The sequence below is a fragment of the Dasypus novemcinctus genome, chromosome 26 (genome assembly GCF_030445035.2).
Source record: "Dasypus novemcinctus isolate mDasNov1 chromosome 26, mDasNov1.1.hap2, whole genome shotgun sequence".
Classification (NCBI taxonomy): Eukaryota; Metazoa; Chordata; class Mammalia; order Cingulata; family Dasypodidae; genus Dasypus; species Dasypus novemcinctus.
Window position 1 is genome coordinate 42335512 of NC_080698.1, and position 27053 is coordinate 42362564.

At 47.6% G+C, this 27053-nt stretch overlaps 1 protein-coding gene across 1 annotated transcript in view; it reads left to right on the forward strand.

The window, feature by feature from the left end:
• Positions 1 to 27053, forward strand: part of ITPR1 (inositol 1,4,5-trisphosphate receptor type 1) — a 347955-nt gene that overhangs the window by 258908 nt on the left and 61994 nt on the right. The window contains exons 45-50 of the mRNA XM_058288936.2: positions 11404 to 11584; positions 13829 to 14082; positions 20207 to 20407; positions 21970 to 22080; positions 24118 to 24213; positions 26726 to 26848. Of these exons, the coding sequence (XP_058144919.1) occupies positions 11404 to 11584; positions 13829 to 14082; positions 20207 to 20407; positions 21970 to 22080; positions 24118 to 24213; positions 26726 to 26848 (966 nt within the window). The remainder of the gene's footprint in view (positions 1 to 11403; positions 11585 to 13828; positions 14083 to 20206; positions 20408 to 21969; positions 22081 to 24117; positions 24214 to 26725; positions 26849 to 27053) is intronic.

Consider the following 27053-nt stretch of genomic DNA (forward strand, 5'->3'; position numbering starts at 1 on the left):
GTTTTACCATCAGATCCCAGAGGTCCTCTCGCAGCCATAGGGAGGGTACCTGATGTGTCAGCACCCAGGGAGACGGCGGCCGCAGGGCTAGGAGAAATGAGAGTGCTGCAGCGCCTCCGTTGGGTACACACTTAGGCTGCGACCTGAGAGTCAGTTCAGTCCAGCAGAAGGACAGACAGTGGTTGTGAGTCCTGCCTGAAGGAGGAACTCACTTGGGTCAATGTTTTGCTATTTGAGAGGACAGAGCCCTGGCCCCTAGCAACCCCGGGGGGTATTCTCCGGTCAAGTGGATTTTTGTCAGGTTTGTTGGGAGTGGAGAAGGGAAGGTAGCTAACGTTAAATACCTCCCAGGCACAGGCTCTAAGGTGGACTCTTACCTGTGCCACCTCCTTTACTCCTCCCAGAGGCCTCTGAAGTGGTGCTTACAGATAAGGAAACCGAGGCTGGGAATTAGTAAATGACCTATTCATAACCGTCTACCTTGCTGAGTACACGGGGTGTTAAGCCCAGCACTCTTTACACACAGAGTCTGCAAAGGACTGTTGTTGACGTTAAAAATCTAGGTCGGGTTCCCTTTGTAACCTCGAAGCATTTAGGGCAGGAAAAGTCTATCAGTTTTGATTAATTGTCTCTCAGGTACGCAGAATGGAAATAAGATCTTTTCATCACAAAGATCAAAGTTCTTAGCCTCCACGCTCTGCTCCAGTCCTTCCTCAGTCACAAAGATCGAATCCCTGGGTGGAATGACGGCGGAAGCTGTGGAGTCACCATCAGGTTGGAGGCCCAATGAGATGGCTGCAGCGTCCCACAGCGAGTCTGTGGGTGGGCCGAGACTGCACCTGAGAAGTACACCTGAACCACCAGAAGATTTGTTAAATCGTAGATTCATCCCTGGAGGGCTCCCTCAGAGGCTGCCAGGAACTGCCTGCAGCCCCAGATGTGCAATTCTCATTGGTTTTTTCATTTTAAATTCTCGAGTAGACATGCCTGGACCAACATTCCAAAATCTTTGGGAATACTTTAGCAAAATCTTTCCTGATGTCTAACCAAACTCTTATTTGCTTTATAGTGCCTTTTTAAATTTTTAAATTTTTATCTGCCTCGTGGTGACTAGAAGAGAAACCAAAACACCTTGTTGTCCTTGGGTAAGATTACCAAAGAGCTCCCTACTACAGACCCCTCCCAGATCGGGCTGTTTTTGGGGACACATCTATTTAATATTCCACTCGTCATCTTTGTTTCTCTTTCAAGCCTTTTTAGTTTTGTCTCCTTGTCTTTGGCTGAAAGAAACAGCTAGCTGTGCCAATGCAGGCCTACAAAAGATACTGGCCTTTGACATCCATAAGACGATTTGGTAACTGAACCCAGAGAAAATCTGGTGTATCCTGAACTTCTTGTTCCTGGGTCAGAGCACAAGGTCCTCCAAACTGATGGCTGACCTGCCTCTCTGACATCTCTTCGATTTTCCTGTTAAATATTGCTGGAGACAGTTATTGTTGGCAGCTTACCTATACATGCAAGGACTTACTAAGATAATGCCTTTACATTTTGAGGGGGAAGTACAGTTTATTGGTTGAGATGTTGTTGATGACAATGTGTGAAATGGTTAGTATTCTGATCCACACTCAGGGAAAACAGGACTGCTTGCCAAAGTAGGTCCAGAGCTTTCACAGCAAGTGCTGATTCCCAAGGGCTCTGGGAGACAGGAAAGGAGAGGTGTTAGGCTTTCTGTCTCAGGAGAAAAGGATTTCTCATAGAACAGCCTGGAGTTTGCTCCTTGCTAAAACCCGAATTAATTTACCTTGAAAAAGCATCATGAAGATCCACTGCTTTGGCCCTGACCATGGCATCTGGGCCCTTCCTTTCAGGTCACGTTAATTTGAGTTATCTTCCGTCCTCTCTCAGGCATTGGTGCCATTGATGAGCCTGAACCTGGCCCTCTCTCCAGTCTCTGCATGGCAGAATAGTCAAAATAAGGTGTTGGTCTCCAGATCATCAAGAGATGACTCTACAGTTTGGATAAGGGAAAAACCTTTCAGAAAACAGCAATTAAAGTGTTGATACCTGTCTTAGTTTGCCTGAGAAATACCACAATGGGAATTTATTGTCCCCTGGTTTCAGAGGCTGGAAGACCTGATTTCTCCCCAAAGGCTGTGGTTTTCTGGTGCTGGCTTGCCACCATCCTTGGCATTCCTTAGCTTGCCTCATGTCATATGGCCATGTCCTCCTTTCTTTTCTGGGGCCCATTGGCTTCTGACTTCCAGCTCCTCCCTGTGGCTTTCTCTGACTCTGGCTTCTGGTTTCTTCTCTTTATATGTAAAAGGCCTCCAGTGGTCTGGATTAAGGCCCACCCTCATTCAATTGGGCCACACCTTAACTAAAAATATCATCTTCATTAGTTCCTATTTATAATAGGTTCATACTCACAAGAATGAGGATTAAGATTAAGAACACGTCTAAATTGGGATACAGAGCTCGGTGTACAACAGTGCCTTTCCAGCCCATGCTTGGTTCACTTCAACGCTTTCTTCCTTTCAGCTTTGATCTTCCTCACATTTATATTATTTCTAAATTCATTAAAACTAAAAACATCCTCAGTTCTGGTTCCCCACCACACCCATCCCCATGTTGTATGTAAAATTTTTTGTCCACAGACCAAGTTGTTGAACTGAGAGCTCCAGATGGTTAGTGGTTAAAACCCATCCAACCCTGCAACAAAAGCTGCTGCTTAGCGGGAACGATAATTTATGCCAGGGGAATGTTCTATTCTTAATGCCCATTTTATTAATTATTAGACCCTTTTCATATATATCATATTTTTCCTGACATCTAGAATGGTTAAAAAACCAACATTTTCAACAGTTTATGTTGAAGGATTTGGGTCTGTCCAGGTCTGGTGCCAAGCTTCTATTTTGCCTGTGCAAATATTAAGTTTTGTGAAGTAGAAGCAAAAATGTCCATCCCCATGTCTAAAGATACCCAAATGACTTCTCTAGTCAGTGAAATTCCAACTTGTTTTTTTAAAACTTCCTAAATGGAGAATCGCTTTTGAGAATGGTTATTAGATGTGTTTTTGTTCTCAGTTTAGAGGGCACCTTGACCTGCCAATACCAGGTGGGAATATTTATCATTGGATGTTATTAGGACACTAGACTTTGTTATAATACCTAACACATTAGTTGATCCACATTACATTCTAATGCCTTTCCTTTGAAAGGGGTATTGATTGCAACAGAGCTTGCATTTGAATAGTGCTCCACAGTAATCAAACCGCTTTCCACACTTAATGTTTCATAACTGCCACCTTGATGGGCCCCAGCTTCCCTGGGATACAGAGTAAGCAAGGGTAAGAGCTTCATTTTCCAGATAAGGAACCCAGGGCACAAAAGAGGTTAGTTTCCCAAGAACACGGAGCTGGTTAGTGCGGAGCCAAGGCTAAAACATGCTTCTCGACTTGCAAGGTTCTAGTCTTTCTGTGCCTAACCAGGTGTGTTTTATTAACCTAGTTCATGGCTCATAATCTCTGAATTTTGATTGTTATCATTGGTTTCTAAGAAAAGGACTCAAGCCCTCCACAGCCATTGTAGGATAAGGTGTGTGTTGCTTTTTTTTTTTTTTTTTTTAACAATATATAACCGCCAGCACTGGCTAAACCTTACTCTAGCAGAAGGGGGCTGTCGAAGAGTCCAGATTAGTAAATGCTTTAAATGGCACAGGAAAGTAGAGGCCTTCCCAGCATACCTACCGTAGCTCTTCCTTCACTGGGGCGGAGGTCTGTGTGGATTATGAAAAGACAAGAGGTGTTTAGAAAATGACAAACTCCAGCTCAGGTGAGAAGTGGTTAACAAAGCAGGTCAGTTAGGAGAGCATGGGCTGAGGTGTCAGATAAATGGAGCTTGAGTCTTGGGCACCCCACCTCCTAACTGTAGGGCTTTGCAAGTTATTTAAACTCCTTGAGCCTCAGTTTCCTCTCCTGTAAAGTGGGTATACTAACAGCACCTACCTCATGAGAGTAGTTATGAGGATTAAGTGAGATAATGTGCATAAAGCACTTATGCAGTGGCTGGCAAATAAGCGTTGGATTACCATTCACTTTCAAGTAATTTAGAGAGAGCACATCCGCAGGAAGTCGTGAACTCTCAATTAATCACAGGTATAGGAAGAGAGCCAAGATAAACCCCACAACTTGGTAACCATTGACGTCACTCCATCACCCACAGAGCATCTGTCAGAACTGGGCAGGAGCAGATTGGTCTGGTTAGGCTCTTCCCCTGAGTCCCAGAAATTCCCCGGGTTTAGGCGAGGTTCGGGTGTGCCAAAGGCAGCAGTGAAAAGAGAAAAAACAGAGACTCCAGAAAAGAGCATTCATCAGTCCCTGGAAGCTCACTGTTCCCAGCAGTCACATTTTTCAAATTCTTAGACTTAGCATGAGACCCTAATTCATTTTATACCAGATAAGTGAGCATCCAGAGTGAATGTCATGGGCTGTGTTGGTCAAGGTCTTGTCTTATGAGGCAGTCAAGTGGAAAATCTCCCCTGGATTCTCTCAAGGCCCAGAGAGAGTGCTTCTAGAAGCTGGACCCACCACGGGTGGAAATGCTTTCCCTTTGGCGAGAATAAGGTCTCGAGGCTGTCCCAGCATGCCGGGATATTCACCCACAGATCACCCCAGCCCAGAGATCATCTGTATCTCTGCTTCCCACCTCTACCCCTGCCTATAACTGAGGCACCCTCCAGGGGCCTCTGCCCGCGGGAATGGCCGCAGGGCCCAGGCAGATGCAGGCAGGCTGGCTCCCTGTTCAGAGGAGCGCCACAGTCCTTGGAGAGCACAGCCTGCCCTTTCCACTCGAGGTTCTGAACTCTGGGGAAGATGCTTTTTGACAACAGGGTGGGCGCTCGCTTCGCTGACTTTCCTAATATCTTTCCAGTGCACGAGGAAGGCTCGAATCGCCCGTGATTCTCCCCCGGCCCCCTTGCCCACATGGTGTAACCGGGGCGTTGGCCTCTTGCACCTAAAGAAGGAGCATGCACCCCTGGCTCCCTCCTGCCCCTGCCTCCTGGCGCCTGCGGGCGGCTGCCCCTGTCTGCTGGTCCCCAACCTTGGGAGTACCAGGCAGAAGGCTCATAAACCATGCTCCACAAGGACTTGCATGGGGGTAGTGAGTGCCTGCCAGGCTAATTCAGCAATATTTATTATTTTCAAGACTGGTCTGGAGGGTGGTTTTATTATTATTTTATGCTCAGATGTTGATTCCTTGCCCCCTCTACAGCTCAAGTAGCCGGAGGAGGGAAACCCGTGTCCACTTAACAATCCCCAGAGGACACGAGACCCTTTCTTTTTACCAGAATGTAAACTTAAGACCGTGGTTTCAACCAAGGACAGCTTAGAGTGGCCTGGCTTGGACAGTTAGGAGGCTAGGGTGTTTGTGACCTTGGCAAGACCCTTTCCCCTTATGGGGCCTCTGTTCGCTCGTCTGTAAAGTGGGGAGGGATGGACTAGATGAGCAGTTTTCAAACTACGATTTGTGGTGCCTTGGAATCCCAGGGAGGAGATTCACTGGCAAGAAGAGGTCTCCTCCCCACTCTGCTTCAAACAGAGCTGTTCTGCCTGTATCTCTTATATATCAGATCTTTACATAATACGGTGCATGGGGAGGGCGGAGGAACAGGTTTCACTGTTGGACGAAAGTTTGGAGTCTGCAGGAATAGAGTGCTTCCAACCCTAACGTCCTGTGGTCTGCACACTCTTCCTCTCTTTTTTGTTTTCAAGCTTGGCTTACAAAGCAGACAGCTGTGTCTCCTTCCCCTCCCACCCCTGCCCTCCAGAGCTGCCAGAGGGGTGGCCACTGCCGGCCGGCCCTCTCTCGCCCTGCACCTGACCTCACCTCACCACTTCCGCCTTCACCGCCCTGGCAAGGGCAGGCCGATTGCCTGTCCCTCTGGGATTAGTGTTCTCTATCTGCCCTCCAAGCAGCCTTCACTTCCTTTACTTCCTACCACTAGGGCTGGCCATCTTTGTATTTCATTTTTTAAATACAGTATGGTAGAAAGAGCACTGGTGAGGGGGCGGCGGAGCTTGCCATGGCCCCACCATGTGTCGCCTGACCTCCTGACCCCGGCTCTCATCTAGAGCCTGATGGGTTTATGAATGGCTCTATCTGTCTTGGCAATCTTAAGGCTCTGATGAGACAGCATATATGAAAAAGGCTTTGGAATCAAATGTGATTTGGAGATAACCTGAGGGTGGGTAAAGGTCAGCTGTGAGGGCGAGGACACCCTGTTCCCTGTGCTGGGGAAGGTGGCCTCCCGCCTGCACTTTGCCTACTTCCCTAGCTTACCAGCAGATGTTTTTCTCTTTTTATCGTGATGTAATTTACATACACTAAATTGCACAGGTTTCAAGTGTACGGTCTGAAGAGATTCCACACATTTTGTACCTGTTCTATCAGTCTCTTGGCAGCCCCAACAAATTGCTATAAGTGTATTTGCCTTAAACAACACAAATTTATTATCCTCTAAGTCAGAACTGGGTCTCACCCGGCGACGACCACAGTGTTGGCAGGACTGCGCTCCCTCCTGGAGTCGGGGAGAAAGCCCTTCCCGCCTTTTCCGGCTCCCAGGGGCTGCCTGCACGCCTTGGCCCGGGGCCCTCGCTCCTTCCGCAAGGCCGGCAGCACCTGGTGAGCCCTTCTCGCTTCGCAGGGCTCTGACCTCCTGTTCTGCCTCCCTTTCCCACTTTTAAGCACCCTTGTAATTCCACTGGACCTGTCAGCACAATCCATGATAAGCTCCCCAGCTCAAAGTCGGCTGCTCGGCAAGCTTACTTGCATCTGTGACTTGCGTTCCCCTTTGGCGTCTGAGGTAGCTTTTGCGTAGGTTCCGGGGATTAGGATGCAGACATTTCTGGGGGAGAAGAGGGCATGGCTCTGCCTGCCACACCCATGTAACCACCACACTAATCAAGACATTTCCTTCACCCACCCTAGAAACTTCTCTGTTCCCTTTGTAGTCAATTCCACCCCTCCCCAGAGGCAACCACTGTTCTGGTTTCTCTCACATTCAGCTAGTTTTGCCAGCTCTAGGCCAGAATTATTTCGAAGAGTTCCCTCCACCTGGCCAGTGGGATGGAATGAAAAATTTGGATAAGTAGGACTGTGACCAGGTAGGAGCGATGAGTTGAAATAGGTTCAGGGATGCAGATCGGTCCGTGGCCCATGTGTAGCTACTGCTCTCATCCTGGGTCCCCCCAGCATCCAGGAACACAGGACAGGTGGAGGGTGCTTCCCACCCCCCACGCCCAATCCCGCCGAGCACGTCATTGCAGAAAGAGGTTCGACGACATGGCCGTGCCCTGCGCGTGGAGCGCCAATCTCGCCAAGTCCCAGATCAGGCCGGCAGCAGAGAGGGCGTCCGGAGGCTCCTAGCCTGGCCCTCAGCCTCCCCCTTCTCCCCACGGCTGCTACTTCCCTTCTGGAGACCAAAGTTCTGCCTTCCAGAAGAGGTTGATCAGATTCTCAGCTGGCAGCTGGGCCCGCAAGCCCCTGCCTCTCCCTGCTGTGCCACCTCCTTGCCCCTGCTCCAACCACAGGGTCCCGCTGAGAGCACTTTCCATAGTTAGTTTGAGTATCTCAGGGCTGTGCTAAACTCTCCGTGTGCCTCATCTTCTAAGGTGCCTACCTCGCAGAGACGAATAATAATAGTACTTATCTCTACAGGGTTTTTGTGTGAGATAGTCAGCAAACCTTAGCTGCCGGGAGTGTTACTACGATGTCCTCACTGAGCTTTCATAACCACACAGGAGGTACTAGTGTTGGCCCCATTTTACAGGTGAGAACATCTGGGTTTCAGAGATGATGTCACTTTCCTACTGCTGAAGAGTAGTAGGATTGAAACCCAGGTCTCCCCAGTGCCAGAAACGGAATTCTCACACTGCCCTCCTGCCCTGCCTGCTTAGGGATACCTCCACTGTGAGGGCTTGACCTTATCCTAATGCAGGGGCTCTTAACCAGGCATCCATCAGCTTGAACTGAAATTCAAAAGAACATTATTCTTGTGGGAATGTGTTGGTGCGGGTATGATATATTTATTAAATACTACACAGTGTAATGTGGACTTAGGGGTCCGTGGTTTCCACCTGGCTGGCATGGGGGTCTGTGGAACAAGGTTAAGAACCCCTGTCCTAATGTAATGGTGGGACTAAAAGCTCACCCAGGAACCAGGCCCCGTGCTAAGCGCTTTCTGTGCTGTCCTGTTCACAGCCGGGGCAGCCCTCCCGTGGGGGCTCAGAGGGACGGGGAACTTAACCCCGCAGACACAGAGCTGATGCCTGCAGGACCCGGGGCTCAAACCCAGCCCATCTGGCCAGAAAGCCTTTTGTTAAGAAACCTTTTCCTTCCCATGAAGTCCTGGTATCCTTTCTGCTTTTGATACTGAGCACAGCCTTCTGTTTGTGACGCCAGGGGCCTCTGAGCTGAACCCCACAGCCCTCAGACTCATCTCTCCATGTCTGATACCTAAAGCTCACCCGCCCCAGTCACCCACCTTTTCTAGCTCTGATTTTCTATGCTTACTCATGTCTTCTGTACCCTACTGTCCAGTTTGTTACTTTGAACACCTTCTGTTTCTCTAGTTGCCTGGAACTCTTAAGGGAACGAGGAGTGGTTTAATGACACAAAGTAAACGTTTGGCCATTGCAGGAACATAGGTAGAAGCAAAGACTCCTCAGTCCCTTGCCTGTCTCTCATGTCACAAGGGCGTCCCCATCAGCTGAGGTCCATTGGGCTAACTGGCAAGACGGTAGGCGGTGTGGTTTGCAGCGTGCAGGCTGTGTGCGCTGTTTCATGCTGCTTTAGATGACACGTGGCAGGCCTTATTTACTTTTTTACTTACTTAAAGTGCTTTTGTTTTCTCGATGTTCCAAATGCTTCTTAAGATGCCTCCACGTGAGGAGGAGGCTGCTGGGGGAGCAGCTGACCTGAACTGCCCTGAGCAGCTGCCTCCGGTGACCCCACGGCTCTGGTTAGCTGTCCTCCTGTGCGCCCGCGCAGCAAGTCTCCTTCCCCGCGTGGAGGGGCCCGGAGGCTGAGGCCCTAATCCCCACACATCTACTTTTGTCTGTCTGTGGATGCATCAGCGCTCATAAAAGTGAACAGCTGGACCTTGGTATATCACATTTAAGCAATTTTCCAGAATTAATTAAGTTGGAGCTTTACTACTGTCATATGCACTGCACATAAGCAGGATCCAATGAAGAGCAGCCGTGAAGCGCTGGGTTGTAGTCTTTCTTCGAATAATTAGTGAGCCCCTCCTAGGCACTAGGCCTCTCCCAGGTTCTCTGGCGACAGCTGTGCACTCGGCAGATGAGGCTCCTGCTCTCACTGAGCTTACACTCTGCATGAGACGGACGAGAAGTAGGGGAACAACAACAAAAACAATGTGATTTTGGAAGCCAGTTGCTGAGAAGGGCATGTGAGAGCCAGCATCGGCCAGGTGGGAGCGGGTTTGGAGATGATGAGAAAAGACCCCACTGAGCAAGTGATGTTAGTGGTGAGACCAGAGGATGAGGGGGTGCAGCTGTGGGGAGAGCCTGGAAAAGCAGGGAAGGATAGGGAATGGCAGGGGAGCACGTGCCGTGTGCCCTTCAGCAGCAGTCTCTTGGGTCGGCTGCCTAGAGGTAAAGGCTCTTGTAGTTGCTGTTTAAATAGGCATTAGGGCGACGATTGAACCACTGTGTCTTCTCCTCACCAGGCTGCCACTTTCACGGGGCAGGGTCCAGGCCCCTTTATTCTCACTGTCCTATTCCCTATGGCTCGCAGTGCCCAGCTCAAGACACAGGCACAGTAAATGGTGGGTGGGTGGGTAGGTGGAATAATAGGAACCTAAAAGAAAACGAAAGGTGGCAAAAGGCGATGGAAGACACTAAAGACTTGAGCTTGGTTCATAGAGTGAGAATCTCAGAGGACTCGGCCACTCGTAACTCTAAGATTAAGCAGTGGGAGTAGGGGAGGTGGCGGCTTTGTTCTAGCATTTCGGAAGGACTAGAGGGGAAAGACAGAACCAGGGAGCACAAGAAGGAAGGAGGGATTCTGTGTCATGCGTAAGGAACAACCAGAAGCTAAAAAGACCAGTGAGGCGGAGAAGAAAGGCCAAAAGCAAGGAGTGCTTTGTGAGCAAACGGGACAGCTGTGTCGGTGTAGCATATGGGCCAGTGGCTAACAAAAGGGTCCGAGTACCTGAAGCTGCTCGTTGGCAGATGGAAGCATCTGGGTCTTTGGAGGCTGCTGAATCAGGCATTGGGGGAATGTGTATGCGTGAGAGTTGGAGGAGGTAGGAGGCTTAGGAGGCTTTTGAGAGGCTGGTAAGATTTGAGTTCCTTCTGGAATTGCAAGCCCCGGGTGGGCTCTGGTAGGGAAGTACCATCCTTTCAAATGGGTGAGGTATGAAACTGGTAAAAAGATCCAATTGGAAGAAGCAAATGTATTGTCTGGAACCTTGTTTTATTTCTCTGGAAATGACCGTATTGTATTTTTATGTAAATAATTCACAACAGTGTGGTGTTTGCAAAGGGGTGAAAAGCGAATACTCATAAATGAAGTTGAGATGCCATATTGTGTTTTTATATCAACATTGTATACGATTGCTTGTGGTGGATCCAAAAACAAGTGTGTATCCAAGAGGCGAGCTACCTGGAAATGTTGAGTTCTTTCATCTACCCACCCTGACCTGTCCTCAAGTCCTGATTTGAAAACCACCTCTTTTTATGAAGTTTTTGGGCTCACTCAAACCGAATGCCATGCTTGTCAGCTCTGAACTTCTATACTATAATTGTGTGTGTAGCTTCCTGAGCACTTTTTACTTCCACATTTTACTCCTACTTATAGACGTGTCACCCTAACCAGTGAGTGAGTTCTCCAGGGGCAGATAGCATGCTTCATTCATCCTTACAGCTCGGCTGAGCACAGAGGAGGTGCTGACAAATAGTCCTTAAACAAATGGCCTGCCCTGCATTAATCACCAAAAATACATTTTCTGTGTCCATTGTTAATGGAGGTTTTTGTGTGTGTTTGGGGGGTGGGGAGAGGTAGGGTAGGGCGCAGGGTCGTTCTTAGTTGACTAAAATCTGCCCACACACCTAGCATAATTCCAGAGCCTGTATCACAGCTCCAGGAAAGAAATCCCATGGCAATTTATTTTAAAGGCTCTGCTTAGAAAACCTCAAGCCTTAGAACCTAGAGAATGATAATGTGTGAAATGGGTATTTATCCTTGATCTAAACTTAGATCCTTTGTGAGACTTCTTTTTTTCTGGCTGTAATATCCATTAGGTCTTGGTGTTTTGAATGACAGAATGGTGGGCTATAACTGATATGTCACGTGTTTGAAATCTGTGGGTTCTCCTTGGCAGCACTCCTTTTTCTGCCGGTTGACAGAAGATAAGAAGTCAGAAAAATTCTTCAAGGTTTTCTATGACCGAATGAAGGTTGCCCAGCAAGAAATCAAGGCAACTGTAACAGTGAACACGAGTGATTTGGGAAATAAGAAGAAAGATGATGAGGTGGACAGAGATGCACCATCACGCAAGAAAGGTAAATTTCTACTGTGTATGCTGCTCTTTGGGTTGGCTTGGCTGAGAACAATAGAGGAGTTCCTGGTGTTCTTTTATTTTGTTTTGTTTTGTTGTTTTATCATTCTGGACTCCAAAATGCATCCTGAACTGGGGCTTTCAGAGTAAGAAAACCCATCTGGATATGATATTTAATTCTTAAGTAACCTATGTTGAAGTCCTACTGCTCGGGGATCTTGTTATTTAATAAATTACAAAACATTCTTCTTGATAAAACTTAAGGGTTTACTGGCAGGACATCAATTAATACTCGTTTCTTGTCATTGTCATTTAAGATGAGGGAAGGTTGGCAAAAATAATGTCAGTCCTCATTATACGAGGATTCCATATTTGCAAATTTACCTACTCACTAAAATTTTATTTGTAACCCCCAAATCAGTACTCCTGGTACTTTCACAGTCATCTGCAGGCAGGCACAGAGTGGTGACAATTTGAGTCACCAGTGCACACGTTCCCAGCTGAGGTCAAGCAAGGCGATGCTGTAGCGAGTGTTCTTTTCATGGTATATTTAGTGCCACATTTTTCCCATTTCCTGCTTTTTGTTGAAGGTTTCACCGTTTCACATGGCCTCAAGTGTACTGTTGAAGTGCTGTCTAATGTTCCTGAGCACAAGGAGGCTGTGATGTGCCTTACAGGGAAAATCCACGTGTTAGATAAGCTTTGTTCAGGCATGAGTTATAGTGCTGCTGGTGTGAGTCCAATATTAATGAATCAACAATGTGTATTCGATAAGGTGTCTTTTGACAGACATACACCCAAATCAAGGTGGTGTATTGATGAGTTGATGAAACTGTTGTGTCAAAAGAATTGCACTGCAAATGAAAAGAACTTTATTAACAGTATAACATTTCTTGATTTGGGCAGCATCAAGTAAAAGGAGGTGTTCGAAACCCTTTGGGGGGCATTGGAAACTTATAATCAAAAACAAAAAAGGTGTGTGGGGGTGAAGAAGGGCATTTGTCAGGCAGGTTCTGTTCTATTGGTTTATTTAAGCATCAAGGCAGAAAGAAATGTGTCCAAAACTGATTGGTCAGAGCTTAGGCCTCTTTTTTTTTTTTTTGTCCTATTTCCTGTAAGTCTCCTTCTCTAAGCCATGCAGTCCTGAAGTCTGATTGTGCTGCCAGCGTAGGTTGATCACCCTATGCACCTCCTTTGCTGGGAGCCTAAGTCAATTTAGAATCCTTTCACAGCTGTGACCAGAGGTGCACAGGAAGCTAACCGTGTATTTCCCCTACAAGCAGTCGTTCAGTATTCACTAATTCGGGTAGAACATAACTACTGTGAATAATGAGAACCGGATATACTTAAAGTGGGTGTCAATCCTTTATCAACTAATTCTCCCTTATTTTCTAAAGTATTTGGAAGTTTATAAAGCTTTTTATCCATCATCTCTTCATCCCACAAGTTTCGGAATCAAATGGCCTTGGGCAAGTTAACCATTCTGAACCTCATTTTGTTAAGTCTAGAACAAGGTTTCTCAACTGCAGCACAACTGCCACTTGGATACTTCTTTGCTGCGGGGGGCTGTCCTGTGAGCTGCAGGATGTTTAGCAGCATCCCTGGCCTGTGTACACAGGATGCCAGTAGCATGCCCTTCCCCTTTCCCGGTCATGAAAATAAAGTGTGTCTTCAGATATTATTGCTAAATGTCCCTGGGGTAGAGGTGGGGGGCCAAATCACTCCCATTACGAACCACAGGTCTGGAAGGGAGATAAAGAGACGAAAGAAGAATAGCTAACATTTACTGAGCGCTTACTACGATCCAGGCCCTGTTCAAAGTTCTTTTCATGTTTTAAGTCATTTAAAACTCATCAGTCCTGTAAAAGGGGTAAAACTGGTGTCCCTCCTTTACGGATGAGGAACCCAGGGCAGAGCAGCAGTAACTGACTTATCAGGGATTCATGGCCAGTAGGCAGTGGAGCCAGGATTCAAGCCCAGACAGTGGTTGCAGAGACCGGTGCTTCCAACTGTAATTCCATGGCTGCTACTCAGAGCCAGAGATGGGTACAGGCTTTTCCTCTAAAACACAGCGCAAGCATAGATGAAACCTTTGAGCCACGAGCAAGCTGGCAGGGCTTGCCTCCACTTTAATCCCATCTAAGAACAGAGAAGATAGAGACTGTCGAGCCGATACCAGAAGGTCCTCTTTGGGGTGCTGCACTCCTGGGGATTAAGCAGCATCTTCTGTCTTCTGTTTGCATTCCAGCCAAAGAACCCTTGACCCAAATCACAGAAGAGGTCCGGGATCAGCTCCTGGAGGCGTCCACTGCCACCCGGAAGGCTTTCAGCACCTTCCGGAGGGAGGCAGACCCCGATGACCACTACCAGGCAGGGGAGAGCGCCCAGGCCACCTCGGACAAGGCCAAGGACGACCTGGAGATGAGCGCGGTCATCACCATCATGCAGCCCATCCTCCGCTTCTTGCAGCTCCTATGTGAAAATCATAACCGAGACCTGCAGGTGAGCGCCGGTGCGGGCGGCCCGGGAGTCCCAGAGGCCCAGACCCCCTCGGCTGCTGCAGCCTGCGCTGGCATTTCCAGTCCTCTCGTTTCAGCCAGTTTCCTTTAGTGGAAAATCCACGTTGATTCTCAGACATGGAAATCTGGGCAGCCGATGTGGTTCTCCATCTGTCTCAGGGCCACGGAGCACATCTCTCTTGCTTACAGAGCAGGTGTATGTATTTGTTAATTGTGTGCATGTACATGCCTATGTATGTGAGCGTCACGTAAGGTACTGCTGCTTGGCATACATGTGCTCAGGTAAAATTTATAAATGGGTGGATGGAGAGATGATTAAATACAGTAAACATTTTAGACTTACAAGATCTGATACATAGAAAATTCTAATACCTGTTGGTTGGATGCATAACATGGCCTTCCAGTGTTCTACACAAAAAGGGGCTCAGAGAATGTTCATTGAACACATTATTGTAGGAGTCCTTTGTCCATTTTTTCTGTTGGATGGTAGCTATGGCCAGGGATAACAGGGCTCTTGGAGTTACCTACATTCTTCAGTGTTACTACTACTGTCCCAGATTACAGAGGAGGAAGCCAAGGCTCAGAGACCTCCAGCTAGGAAGTGCAGCACGGGGACTTGAACCCAGGCAGTCTGAGGCCAGAGATCATGCTCTTAATCACGTTGCTCAAACAGAGGGCATTTTTCTCCTGGAAAGGTTTCCCAGCAGCAGAGACTATTTAGGAAGGACCAAAGATGGATTCCAGATATTGATTCTTTCTTCTGATTGGGCATAGATCTGGGGAGGCCTGACACCGCTTAGGAGAAGCATGCTAGATACAGGGTCCTTGCCCATTGCCTGCTTTTGCTGCTGACTCTTGGACACGGGGAAACCAGCCCTCTCTGCCTGGGTGGTGTGAGGGCAAACAAGAAAGGTGTGTATGAACAGATCCTCCAAGACAGAACATTTCCTTCTAAAATCAGCACGTTGGCAATGTCTGCTCTTTGTATTTGAGTCACGATGGTATGTAAAGGGCCAGACCGGGCCAGGAGACACTGCAGCCTTTAACTCTGTGCACGGCTGACGTTATCTACCCTGGAACTTGATGGCCACTCACAAAATGACCGAGGTCACTCTGCTCTGTGCCGCCACAGGAAATTGCTCTACCCTAAGACCTATGAGCGGATTTGTTGAGTAACAAATTATATTGTTAAATAGTAAGACAGGACAATGAAATGGAACTCAGCAAAACCTTCAGTATTAATACCTTTCTACGACTCTTTTGTTTTCAATGAAATTGGTCCAAAGAGTCAGAACTTTGAAAAAGCACCTACATCTGACATCATCTGGCACAACTCTGGCCCATATTTTAAAATAATGAGATTTCCCATAAAGCCCCATTGGCTGACCCGAACCCACGGTGCTGCCCCTTCAGACAGGGCGTGAGCACTTTCTCCACGTGGCTGCCCAGCCCAGTTCAGCTGTCGACATTCCCTGCATGATACCTGTCTGTGTGGGCGTGTGGGGCCCTGGCTCTAGCGCACTCCCCTGGGAAGTGCTTAAGCTTTGCCACCCTGGCTTAGAACACCTCGGCCCTAGATCACTTTGCCTGGGCCGCTTGGCTCAGCAGAGCACAGCAGCCCTCACAACCCCATTGTCAAGGAGCCGATTGGGGTTTCGGCAGGCTGGTGTGCCTCTCTCTAAAGGCTGACTGTATCCCTGATTTGTCTGTCTCTTCACCTTATGTTTTCAACATTAGTTTCAAGGGAGACGGACTAAGGGAGTATGAGTGACTATGTGAAAAGCCAGGCCATCCTGCCACCAGGAGAGCTAGTGCGAGCAGCTTGCTTGCGGCATCTTTGTGGATGGGTCACCCCACCCTGCTGGAGGGGGGGGGGCGGCTATTTCTGGGCTGAGCCTGGTGATCAGTGCCATGTGTTAGCCCCTGTGCAGGTGTTAACTGCTCTCCACCAACCTTGGGCTCCCAAGGAAACAAGGAAAAGTGGGTTGCAGCGGTGCCTGTGCAGGTGTATGCTCATTTACTCATTATCCCTGAGCCCTCATGGTGGTGACGGGTACCTCACCCCTGCCCTCATAGAGCCAGGAGTCTAGGGCAGGAACCGCTCAGCAACCTGGTGATGACAGAACAGTGCGGTAAGTGCTGCAATGACAGAAGCTTACAGACAAGGCCCCAACCCTGCCTGCAGGGTCCAGGGAGGCTTTTCAGAGGAGTTGGCATCTCTGCCGAGTTCTGAACTGAAGAAGTGTGAGGCCACCCGGAGGAGAATCCCTGGGTGACTGTCAGAGGGGCGGTACTAATGTTGGTTCCCAAGCCTGGTTCTTGTTTCATGGGCCTGCCCTGCCTTCGCTCTCTCCCTGACCTTCCCTTCTTCCCCAGCACGTCCAGCTTCACCCTGTGGAAGCAGAGTAAGGCTTTATTGCACAGGTTCATCATTTCTTATTTGGAAGTCTTCATTAATTTAATTTGGTACCTTGAGTTCCTCACAAAAATCTCCTTAGAATGACTGTCCTAAAAATCCTGTGCCAGAAGTACCTTTAATGAGAATGAGTTCTCCCCCAACTCAATTCTCAAATCACTGCTTTGCAGAATCAGTGCTATGGGGGGGGGGGGGGGGGAGTTAAGTATATATTTTTAAAAAGACCTAGTTTGAAAATGTTGGAAGTACCATAAAGATTATACAATTCAGTGGCTTTCAAACTTTTTTTTTTTCTTTTTTTTCTTTTGGCCATAGAATCCTTTGTTTGAACACCTTTGCAGAAATGTACTGAGTTAAGCAGATGAAAGCAAAGCTGCTTTGTTCGAGCAGAGAATGCAGAATACTAGCGCTTTCCTTCCCTCCCTCCCCTACAGGAGCCTTGTGGGGGGACATTCGGGGAACCCACAGGGTTCTACACGGCCCCCATGGAAAACCAACGATCTAGATGGGTGGTTTGCAAGGAGGAAGATCAATACCGTCTTTTTAGAAATCCCATTAAATAAGACTCTCTGAGGTGGTATCCTCCTTCAATGAAATTGCATCTAGAGGAAACTGGTTCTCAAAATGATGGCTTTAAGCAGGATTAAACTACTGTGAATGCCACTCTGTTGACAGTGTTCAGGAGCAGATTGTAGATCATTGGGTCAGGGTTTCCTTGTGGATCCAAGAGAGAGGAGAAGGCATCCTCATGCTGAGGAGAGAAGTTGAGCCTGCCTGGTGTAAAGAAACACAGATAAGCTTAGAGAGAGACAGAAGGGGCCCAGCCTCCTGCAGCAATGCTGCCTGGGCTCTTGCCCAAAGTTTCTTGTCATATTTATAGCTTTAACTTCCCTGTTGGTAAATGTTCAGTAGAGATAAAGCCACCAAGCTTGACTTTGCCAAACGGGCAGTTGCTGCCTTAAGCAAGTTTTGTTTGCAGTAGTCAGAGACTTGATGGGAAGGACTATTTTTTAACCATTTTTATGTGTGCTTGTCGAACCTTTCCCTGAGAAGGTGGTTTTGTTTTTCCGCCTGGGTTAATGAATGCAGGTCTTAATCTCTGTCGCCTGGAGTCTGTGCGAGCAGACTTCATCTCTGCCTGTTACATCTGCAGCCAACTAAGGAGATTGCCTTCAACTGTGAGGGACCTCGTTCCCTTAGTCCGTCTGTCCTGACTGGTATCTGGGCCTCCAAGGAAGACAGCAGAAAGAACATGATTCCTTGAGTCTAGACAGGTGGGGATGGTGTGTGCTGCAGGTGGAGTCCAGTTCCTGAGCACAGGTGGTGACTGTGTGTGCCTCTTAGAGAGTGGCATGTCTCTGTTTCTGAGAAGACAAGCAGAAATGGTCCTCAGTTAAGGAAGGAGAGATTCTGGTTAGACACTGCAAAAACCATGACAGATGGGAGAGGCTTTCAAGAAATGGCAGCCAACTCCTTGGGAATTTGAAACATGCTTCTGGTCAGCCTCGATGATTTCTCAGGTTCCCTTTTCCCCATCCATTCCATTTAATTTAGATTATTTCAACCAATATTAATAAAGCACCTGGAATGTGTCAGGCTCTGCGCAGGCCACTGATGACACAGCTGTGTTAACGTGGCCTTCGGCGGCGCAGGCAGACATCTCTATAAACTTCATCATGAAGTGCGAGGATGGCTAAGAATGACACTCAGTGCTCTGATCTCTTTGGAGTGGGGCAGAGAAAGGGTCAGGGAGGACTTCCTGCAAGAAGTAGTTTTAAACCACTTCTCAAAGGAAGACACGTTAATCAGGGAAGAGTCAGGGAGAGCATGCTAGTCAAAAGGAATAGTATGGCTGAAGCGTGGGAGGCAGGTGAATGAAGAGTGCTTGAAGAGGAGTGAGAACGTGCCTTCCTGCCAAGTAGGGAGCAGGGGCATTGGTGGGCACAGAAGGGGGCATAGTGGGCAGGTGTGCTGGAGTCTAAGCAAGGCAGAGGGGCCTTGAGAGCCTGCGTGTGCATTTCCGTCATGGACCTCTGTGCTCCTGCCCTCTTCCTGAAGCCCTGTCCACCCCAACGTGGCGAGGGGCTCAGCTGGGCCCTGGAACAGGTAGCGTCTTGCCCTCAGGAGCTGGAGCACGGTAATGTGGCAAAACCCTCCTTTAGCTTCCAGTGACCTTTAGAAAACGTTCACACCCTTTACCAGAGCTCACATGGACCCAAGTCACTTGTCCTCCAGCACTTCACACAGGACTGAAACAATTACATTAGGAAGCCTCAGTGTAAGGGGCTCAGGTGAAGTTGGGGGAGAGGTCGTTAATTTCATGACGAGTTGAACATGAAAGTTAGTGACTAGGTTTCGTTACCAGCTTTTAATCTGTGCATTTACAAATGTCCTAATTATATATGTAATACATAAGCATATTCTTTCTATAAAGGTTCAAAAGAAAATAAGTATTTAGAGTTAAAAATAATTATCCTTCTTCCCATTCCTATCTCTCTACCCATAGAAAACTGTCCTTGGTTTGAACTCTATCCTTGCAGACTTTTTTCTTTGTATCTGGATGGGAGCATTTGATACATTTTAATCTGCTACTGGCTTTTTTCTTTATTTTGAACGTAACACTCTGTCTTAGTGATCTTTCCTTATTGGCACATATGGATCCTACCTCATTGTTTCTAATTTCACAATATCAAATGATATTGATCTATTATAATTTATATAACTACTCCCTGGGTGATGGGCATCTTAGGTTGCTTCCAATTCCCACTGTTACAAACAATGCTATCATGAACATCCTTGCACATACACCATAGTAGACGTATTTCATAGAAGTAGAAATACGAGGTCAAAGGTTATTGTCCGTTTTATCTTTTGATGATTTCTTTTTGTAATACCAATGTTTCTATAGTAAGCATGTCTAACTTTTATAATTATGAAGAAAAGGATATTTATAGATTTTGCTTTTTAGAAATGGTTACTCTAGTCTCTGACAAAAATCGCTTCATCTCAGTAAACTTGGCTTTATGAGGTGGTTGGAAGCAGCTTTCTTTCTGCTGTTGGGAAGGACTTTGCTCTTTGTCTCTTACAGTAGACACCACCTGGAGGGTACATACAAGTGCCCACGCACTCAAGCATACACGCATGCACCCGGGTGCCTTCTGTAATGCCAACGGCAAGACGGGCAAACACAGGTTGCTGCCTGGCACGGGGCTGGTGCAGCCCGCAGCACCTCGCTCTGGTGAGCAGCCCCTGGTGCTAGACCCCCGCTGGTCAGCACCCCTGCTACACCGTCAGCCTTTGAACTTATCCACTGCCCTTGGCAAGGTGAAATACTTCTGAACTTAACATCAGTTGTCAGTGGGTGGCGGGAGAAGGGAGAGGGGTAAAGAGTGAATGGAGAAACGAGAATTAGAAAAGGCATAGAGGAGTCTATCATGAGCTCTCAAAGAAGAGCCCTCCTCCCCTACATCCCGCACAAAAGCACAGCGTGGCGGCCGTTGCCGGAGGCTGAGTCCACAGGCTGACCGCTCACCAGGGACCGCAATGACACTTCTGTCCAACCCTGCATGTCTCTGCATAATTATTGACCAGTCCAGGCCACCAACCTGGAGACTATACAAATGGCAGAATGAATGACTTTTTCCCTCTTTTCTCTGTCTTTGTTCCCCCAACCTGGGACTGCCCGATACAGAACTTCCTCCGTTGCCAGAATAACAAGACCAACTACAATTTGGTATGTGAGACGCTGCAGTTTCTGGACTGTATTTGTGGAAGCACAACCGGAGGCCTTGGTCTCCTCGGACTGTATATCAATGAAAAGAATGTGGCACTTATCAACCAAACCCTGGAAAGTCTGACCGAATACTGTCAAGGACCTTGCCATGAGAACCAGGTAATTCCACTGGCATTTTAGGACAGAAATAAAAATTGTGTAATTTTGGAAATGTTGACAGAAACTAGAGCACATAGTCACATGGATATTTGCTTGCAGGCATGGAGAGGAAAGGAATTGGGGCTTTTTTTCTGCAGTTGAGAAAGTGCCATTGTCCTCTTTTATGCTTTGGGCCTTTGCCTAGTGGCCAGCATTGGAGGGGCCCTCTCTGGTTTCCTTGTTTGATTTGGTTGGGTTTGAACGTCTAACTCAAACTTGACTTTTAGGGATAGAGAATAAAGTGGAAGTTAAATTATAACCATAGACTGTGTTCCATTTTAAATGCTAGAAGAGACTCCAAAAATGGCTACTTGATAGAAAGGGGTCTCTACCTAAAGGGAAAAAATTTCATACACATGAGACAGCTTACAAGTAACATTAGTGCACATGAGAACATGAAAAAATGAAAACATGGGACAGCTTGAAGGAAACATGTGACTATGTGTAGTTCAAAGTTAACGCCATGGACATGCAGTGAAAGGAAAACCGTTTGTGACTTTGGCCTCTTCCGAAGTCTATTTTTGGTGTGGAGCCTGGTAGTTTCTTTTCTTGAGTAGAATCATTGTTTCTACAGAGCATCTTACAGATTTTGTGAATTTTAGCATTGGAAGTAGGATGAGTATGATTTTTAACTTTTGAGTGATAGTTCTATCTTAGCTGGAGGGAATAGGCCAAGATCTAGAATGGCCAGTTCTAAAGTCAGTGACCAGGGAAAGGTTGCGATGCTGGGTTATGTGGAGAGCCAGGCAGGACCTGCACGTAGGGGAGAAGGTTTCCAAGAGAGAGAACTCACCATGTATTAGAAACCTGGTTTTAGTTCTCTGTGAATGTAAGGATAGCGTTTTGGTAGCTCTGCTTTTGTTTCCTGGTCTTTTGAGACAGATGGTGTAGTCCTAGTTAAAATGAAAAGGAACAAAAAATACGACAGGCTTAGGGAAAAGGGCCTTATCTGACATCTGAGTGAGTGGATTTCATTACAACCTCAAGTCTGCTTTTCTGCCAAACAGGTCTGTTGAAGGGAACAGAATGGCATGGGCTCTGCTGCCAATGGGGATCTTCCCTGGGGGCAGATGATTAATTTTGGTATTGTGTAAATTGAACAGGAAACTTCCTTTCCAAGCTTTAAACCTGAAGCAGAAATATGAAATAAGAGAAACGAGTGATGTACAAAGAATGGAACACACCTTTAAAGGGGAAAACAGGGCTCAGAACAATACCAGTCATACCCTCTATTTTCCCCTAAGAACAAAAGCAGACTGCACTTCACTATTTGGATTAGACACAAGCATTTTATCAGTTACGGTGCATGGGGACTTTCCTACTGTTTACTGTTAATTCTGAAACTAGAGATTTTCATCTGTCTTTTATTTTTACCACTTTCTCACGGAAAATTTGCAGCTCTCCCCTAGAGACATTACTGGGAATGGCAAGCATTGTGTTGAAATAGCAGTTCGGCCTGTTGGCTTTGGATGTCTGATTTATGACCAGCAAATGTATAAATGTCTGTGTGTCTGTCTTCTCAGAACTGCATAGCCACCCATGAGTCCAATGGCATCGACATCATCACAGCCCTGATCCTTAATGACATCAATCCTTTGGGAAAGAAGAGGATGGACCTCGTATTAGAACTGAAGGCAAGTCGGAATTGAAAGCAAATACAGTAGTGTTTGGAGACAGTCACTTTTGTATTTTGCCTCAGCATGTGACATGGTCAGTGTCTTGAAACCAGATATTAAAGACAGTTCTTTTCAACTAAGAATGATCCAAGTTAAGAGTCCTGAGCAAAATGCAGAATGTCAGTCTTCTTCCAAATAGGGTCTTATGACAGGACACCGGCTTTCCACTGCTGGGTAACATGGAACGAGGACTTGGCACTCACAGCTGAGGCACCAGTTCACACAGCATCCAAGAACAAAAAGCGGTGGTTCTGAAAGCCACAGGCGGAGAAATAACAGAAACTCCGTTCCCTCTCTGTTTTCTGATTGCTCCCCCCTCTGAGGAAAAGGGGCCATTTGAGGAATAGGACAACTAACTTTAGCCTGTCCTAGATAGTCCTAAAAAAGTCAATTGTTACTTTATCAGGGAAATACCTTTTTCTGTCCCTCTGTGAGTTAGCAGAAGGTATTTAATAAATGTTGGTTTATAACAAGGGAAGTTGCACTGGCCAAGGACGTGCCTACAAGGCCTCTGAGGAGCTGCCTCGAATTGCACACAAAGGGTCGACTACAGATGACTGACGTTGAGGCACCACTGTCCCTCGGACATTGAGAAGCTGCTAGACTGTTCCTGGTGTTGATTTCTTTAGCTTGTCCAAAAGCCCTCACCCCTATTTGGGTGTCTCAAAGATTCAATTCTGAGGCTTGAACTTGCACCCTGCCCTGATGGCTGAGCTGTATTTTGAAACATTTCAGTCTCACGGAGTACATTCTTATTGAACTGTTCCCATGGCGAGGCAGGTTGAGACTCGTCCTCTTATACCCAAACGCAACAGTGAGCGCTTTTTATCCTTGCGATGAAATAGCACAAAGGGTGTCCGGGGAAGACAAGAAGGGAGATTAGGGAGGGTGTTGTCACAAGCCCACAGGAATTGCACTGTGTTGTTTATGTTTTTCCTTTAGTTATCACAGTTGAGAATTCAGACTAATCATTTGGATATGTGGTTTAAATTGAATCTTCTTTTTTTAAAACTCCATTTGACAAATGTTTTGGAACTGACTTTGGCAGGTCATTCCTCCTTATGTACCTGCTTGCTACGATTTATCAGAATGTGTACTACTATGAAAGGCTGAAATAAACGGAGAATTCCATGTCCTCCTGGTCAGCATTTCTGTGACTTTTCCAGCTAAGGTTACCAGCTGCGAATTCCTACAGAAAGCTCTGCCCAGGAAAAGGCCACCAATTGCTGGCAAAGCAAACCTCATTAAACTGCTCTGACCCATGCTTGGGGAGGAAAAGAATATACCCCTCCAAACAACAACCATTTTCGACTCCTGCAAACAAGGAAAGCATGCAAATATCATAGGCTCAGGACCTAAAATGAAATCAAGCCCAAAGAAATGCAGGGTTGCAGGCACATGAAAATTTTAATGTAATGGGAAATTGTGCCTTGACACCCATATGGCACTCCTTGGGGTTACTTTTTTTAGCGGGTCGCAGCCGTACACTTGTTATCACACCGGGGGTTACAGGAGATGGTAGAAATGTTTGCAGACAGGAAGGAGTTGCCATAATTGCCTGCCTTCTCTGACCTGCAAAGGTGAATCAGCGTTTGATTACCACACCCACCCCCTGGCATCCGAGGTGGATGCAGCAGGCTCCTCTTGACCAGTCTCATCCTGAGGGTGGCAGCATGCCCACAAGCACCCATGCTGAGGTTTCCTTTTTCTGCTAGGACTTGTACCAGGGAACCTGAGGGAGAAATTATGCCCAAACCAATATGTGTCTGTTTAACCGAAGTCGGGCTCAGCAAATGTGTTGCTGGGGTCTGAACTGGCAGAGGGTCTGTTTGGCAAAGATGATTTGGGGTGTACTTGACCCCCGGCCCCCCCATGGGCTGAAATGTCTGTGTGTCTAGCCAGGATGCAGCATGGGGGTGAACTGGCCTCGTGCCCCAGGCCTGCCTCCCCCAGCTGCTCCTCTACACTCCTACCTCCTCCTGTTTCTCCATCCAGAACAATGCTTCCAAGTTGCTCCTGGCCATCATGGAAAGCAGGCACGACAGTGAGAATGCGGAGAGGATTCTTTATAACATGAGGCCAAAGGAGCTGGTGAGTCGGGTGCCAGCACTCCCCTGACCGTGACCCCGGTTGGCGCTGGGGCAGCGTTGGTGGCAGAGCAGAAGGTGGGCTCTCTTGAGCTTCCTTCTAGAGTCCAGACATCAGGAGTGTAAGGAGAACGTTCACTTCAGGCCTCTGACTGGGAGAAAGGGGGAGGACTGAGCGGAGAAAGTGGCGTCCTGCCCTCTGCTTCCGGCACAGGCATCCAGTTGGAAGCCACTCTCGCCCCGTTTTCCCTCCTGGGAGGCTGTTTCCAGAGCGTGGTCGAGAGCTCTGGCCTGGGAGCCCACGGACCTGAGCGCAGGTCCTCGGCTCGGCCCCCTTCAGCTGGGTCACCGGGGACAGCCGTGGGAACTCTGGAAGCCACGCTTTCCTTGCCCATAAAAGGGAAGATAGTTCTATGACCCAGGCTGGAGAGTTGCTGTGGAGACGAGATGAGAAAACTCACGTCCAGTCCTTCGCACAGGGGCTGGCACATCATAACCCTCAGTGAGCTGAAGCTCCTTTGCTTATTGTGCCCGTTTCATTGCTGATCTTTATGCTATCCTTGTCCAGTGCTCAAGAATTCAGACTACTTCTTGGTGTCTGTAGTCTGGGCAACAGAAGAATGTTTTCTGGGTGCTGGTGATTTTTTTTTTTTTTTTTTAGGAAAACACAGTCTTGTTTATTTTTGAGGGGTGATATTCACAATTGGCTGTGACTTCCAGGTTGGGAGGTAGTGCTGCAAACTGTGAGACAAGCGCCTATCAGACACAGTGAAATGAGTTGAGGACAGCACTCTTTATTTGGACTTTTTCCATACAAATCAGCTGTATCTGACAGGCATAAACGAGGGCACTAAAACTTCTCTGCCTCCTGGTGACCTGAATGTGCACTTGGGGCTGGGCTAAAGTCCCTTTCTTTATTCCTTTAAATAAAATTAACAGCGTGCCCAGCTCTTTGATCCCCGAGGTCAGGGAGCGCGCTCTGGGCCAGAGCTGGAAGTCCTCTCCACGGTTACATAACGGCTTACATAACGGGGCTGGGGGCGGGGACGCCAGGGTTTGTTGTGCTGGGCGAGGGACGGAACGAGTTCACGGAGACCCCATTCCAGTTCCCGAGAATCAAGAACATGCCCCAGCTCCTCTCATCTCCCTTGGGTGGGGGAACTGACAGCCCCCAGTGCCGAGTGTGCCACCGGTTCCTGGGTTGCCCCCTTTGGCTGGAGCCCATTACTCCTGGCTCATGGGGGAAATGAGCTTCCAGGAACCCACCCCTTTTTAAGGGGTCCAAATAGCAGGAAAGCGCCGATACCTAGAACGTGTGCATCCTGGAGTGTGGATGCATGTCCTGGGCCCCACATTCTATGCAATTTTATTCTGCTGGGTTCATGACTAGAGAGGACTGCTGAGAAAACAAGCTCACAGTGAGGATCTTGTCACCACACTTATTTCCAGCACACCAGACTTGGTGTTGATACAGAAATGCATGCTTGGCGTTGTATGAAGAGAAATAATTCCGAGTAACGGCCTCGTGGCAACGCAGGATGCGGAAGTGCCTTCTACATCGTCAAAGAAAAATGATTCATTTTTCGTGTAACTTTGGGGTTGAAGATACTTGGTTCTCATCCTCTGGATGACCGAGTCTTGTGTGATCTGTTCCTTTGATAAACGCTGGCCAAGTCCCTGCTCTGTGTAGGGCACCGTGCTGGGCAGTGAGTAGGGATTCAGACCCAGCTCCTGTGCTCAGGGAGCTGAGATAAGCGGGAGCAGTAGGACAGGTACCGAAATGCTCAAAGAAATATGCTTTAGGAACAAGACAAGCCAGGTGCGTGGGCCCTTGAGGCACAGTTGTGCAGGTACCAGAGCCGAGGTCAAAGCCCCGAGCTTACTAGCATGGGGCCTTTTCCTTATCCATCCAAAATGGGAATAGTGATACCTCATCAGCTGTCTGTGAGCATTACAGTTTTTTAACAGAATATTAAAAGCCTAAGCACAGTGCTAAACGCATAGTAAGAGCTGAGTAGATGTTACTGGCTAATGGTATTATTTTCACATAAAGTGGGCTGTAGGGGACAGGGGAGAATTTGGAATCAGAGAAATAGTTTCATCAATTATTTGTAAGAACTAATGGATTTTGTCATTCATTTTTCCAGAAATGGCAAGGATCCGGGGTGGGGAAAGTTGGTTGGAAGAAGCATGAGAGAAAAAGCCTGGCTTCTAGCCTACATTTGTCTCACATTTGATTGTTTTGAAGTGCTTTAATATCTATTGTTCCCTTGTGAAGTAGAAGGGAGTGAACCAGCCACAGAGTGGAGCAAATGAGTTTCATCTCTCATGTCAGTGGATGTTGATTGGTAGTGAGTGCCTGCAAGAGTGTTGAGAAGGATTCTGAGGCTCTGTCTGTGCCTGCTAGGCAAGAGTGCTAAGCTGGATGGGAGACTCATAGTCTGAGTGCCGTCTACACTCGTCCTGTTTGGGTATTCCTTGAAGCAGGAGCTTTGCTCTCTTGGCCCTCCTTGCAGGTGGAAGTGATCAAGAAGGCTTACATGCAAGGTGAAGTGGAATTTGAGGATGGAGAAAACGGGGAGGATGGAGCTGCCTCCCCCAGGAATGTGGGGCACAACATCTACATTTTGGCTCATCAGGTATGACCTCTCCCTGCCCCTACTCCCGGACATTGCTTCCCTACAGTTCCAGAATTACAAGCTGGTTATGCCCTTAAACTTGTGTCTCCTTTAAGGGTTTAGCCAAGAATTGTTGTCCTTCATGATGAGGCTCACAGGTGATTTGGGCACCCTGATGCAGTGTGCTGAGAGTGCCAGGACTTTTCCATTTTTCTACAGTGATAGG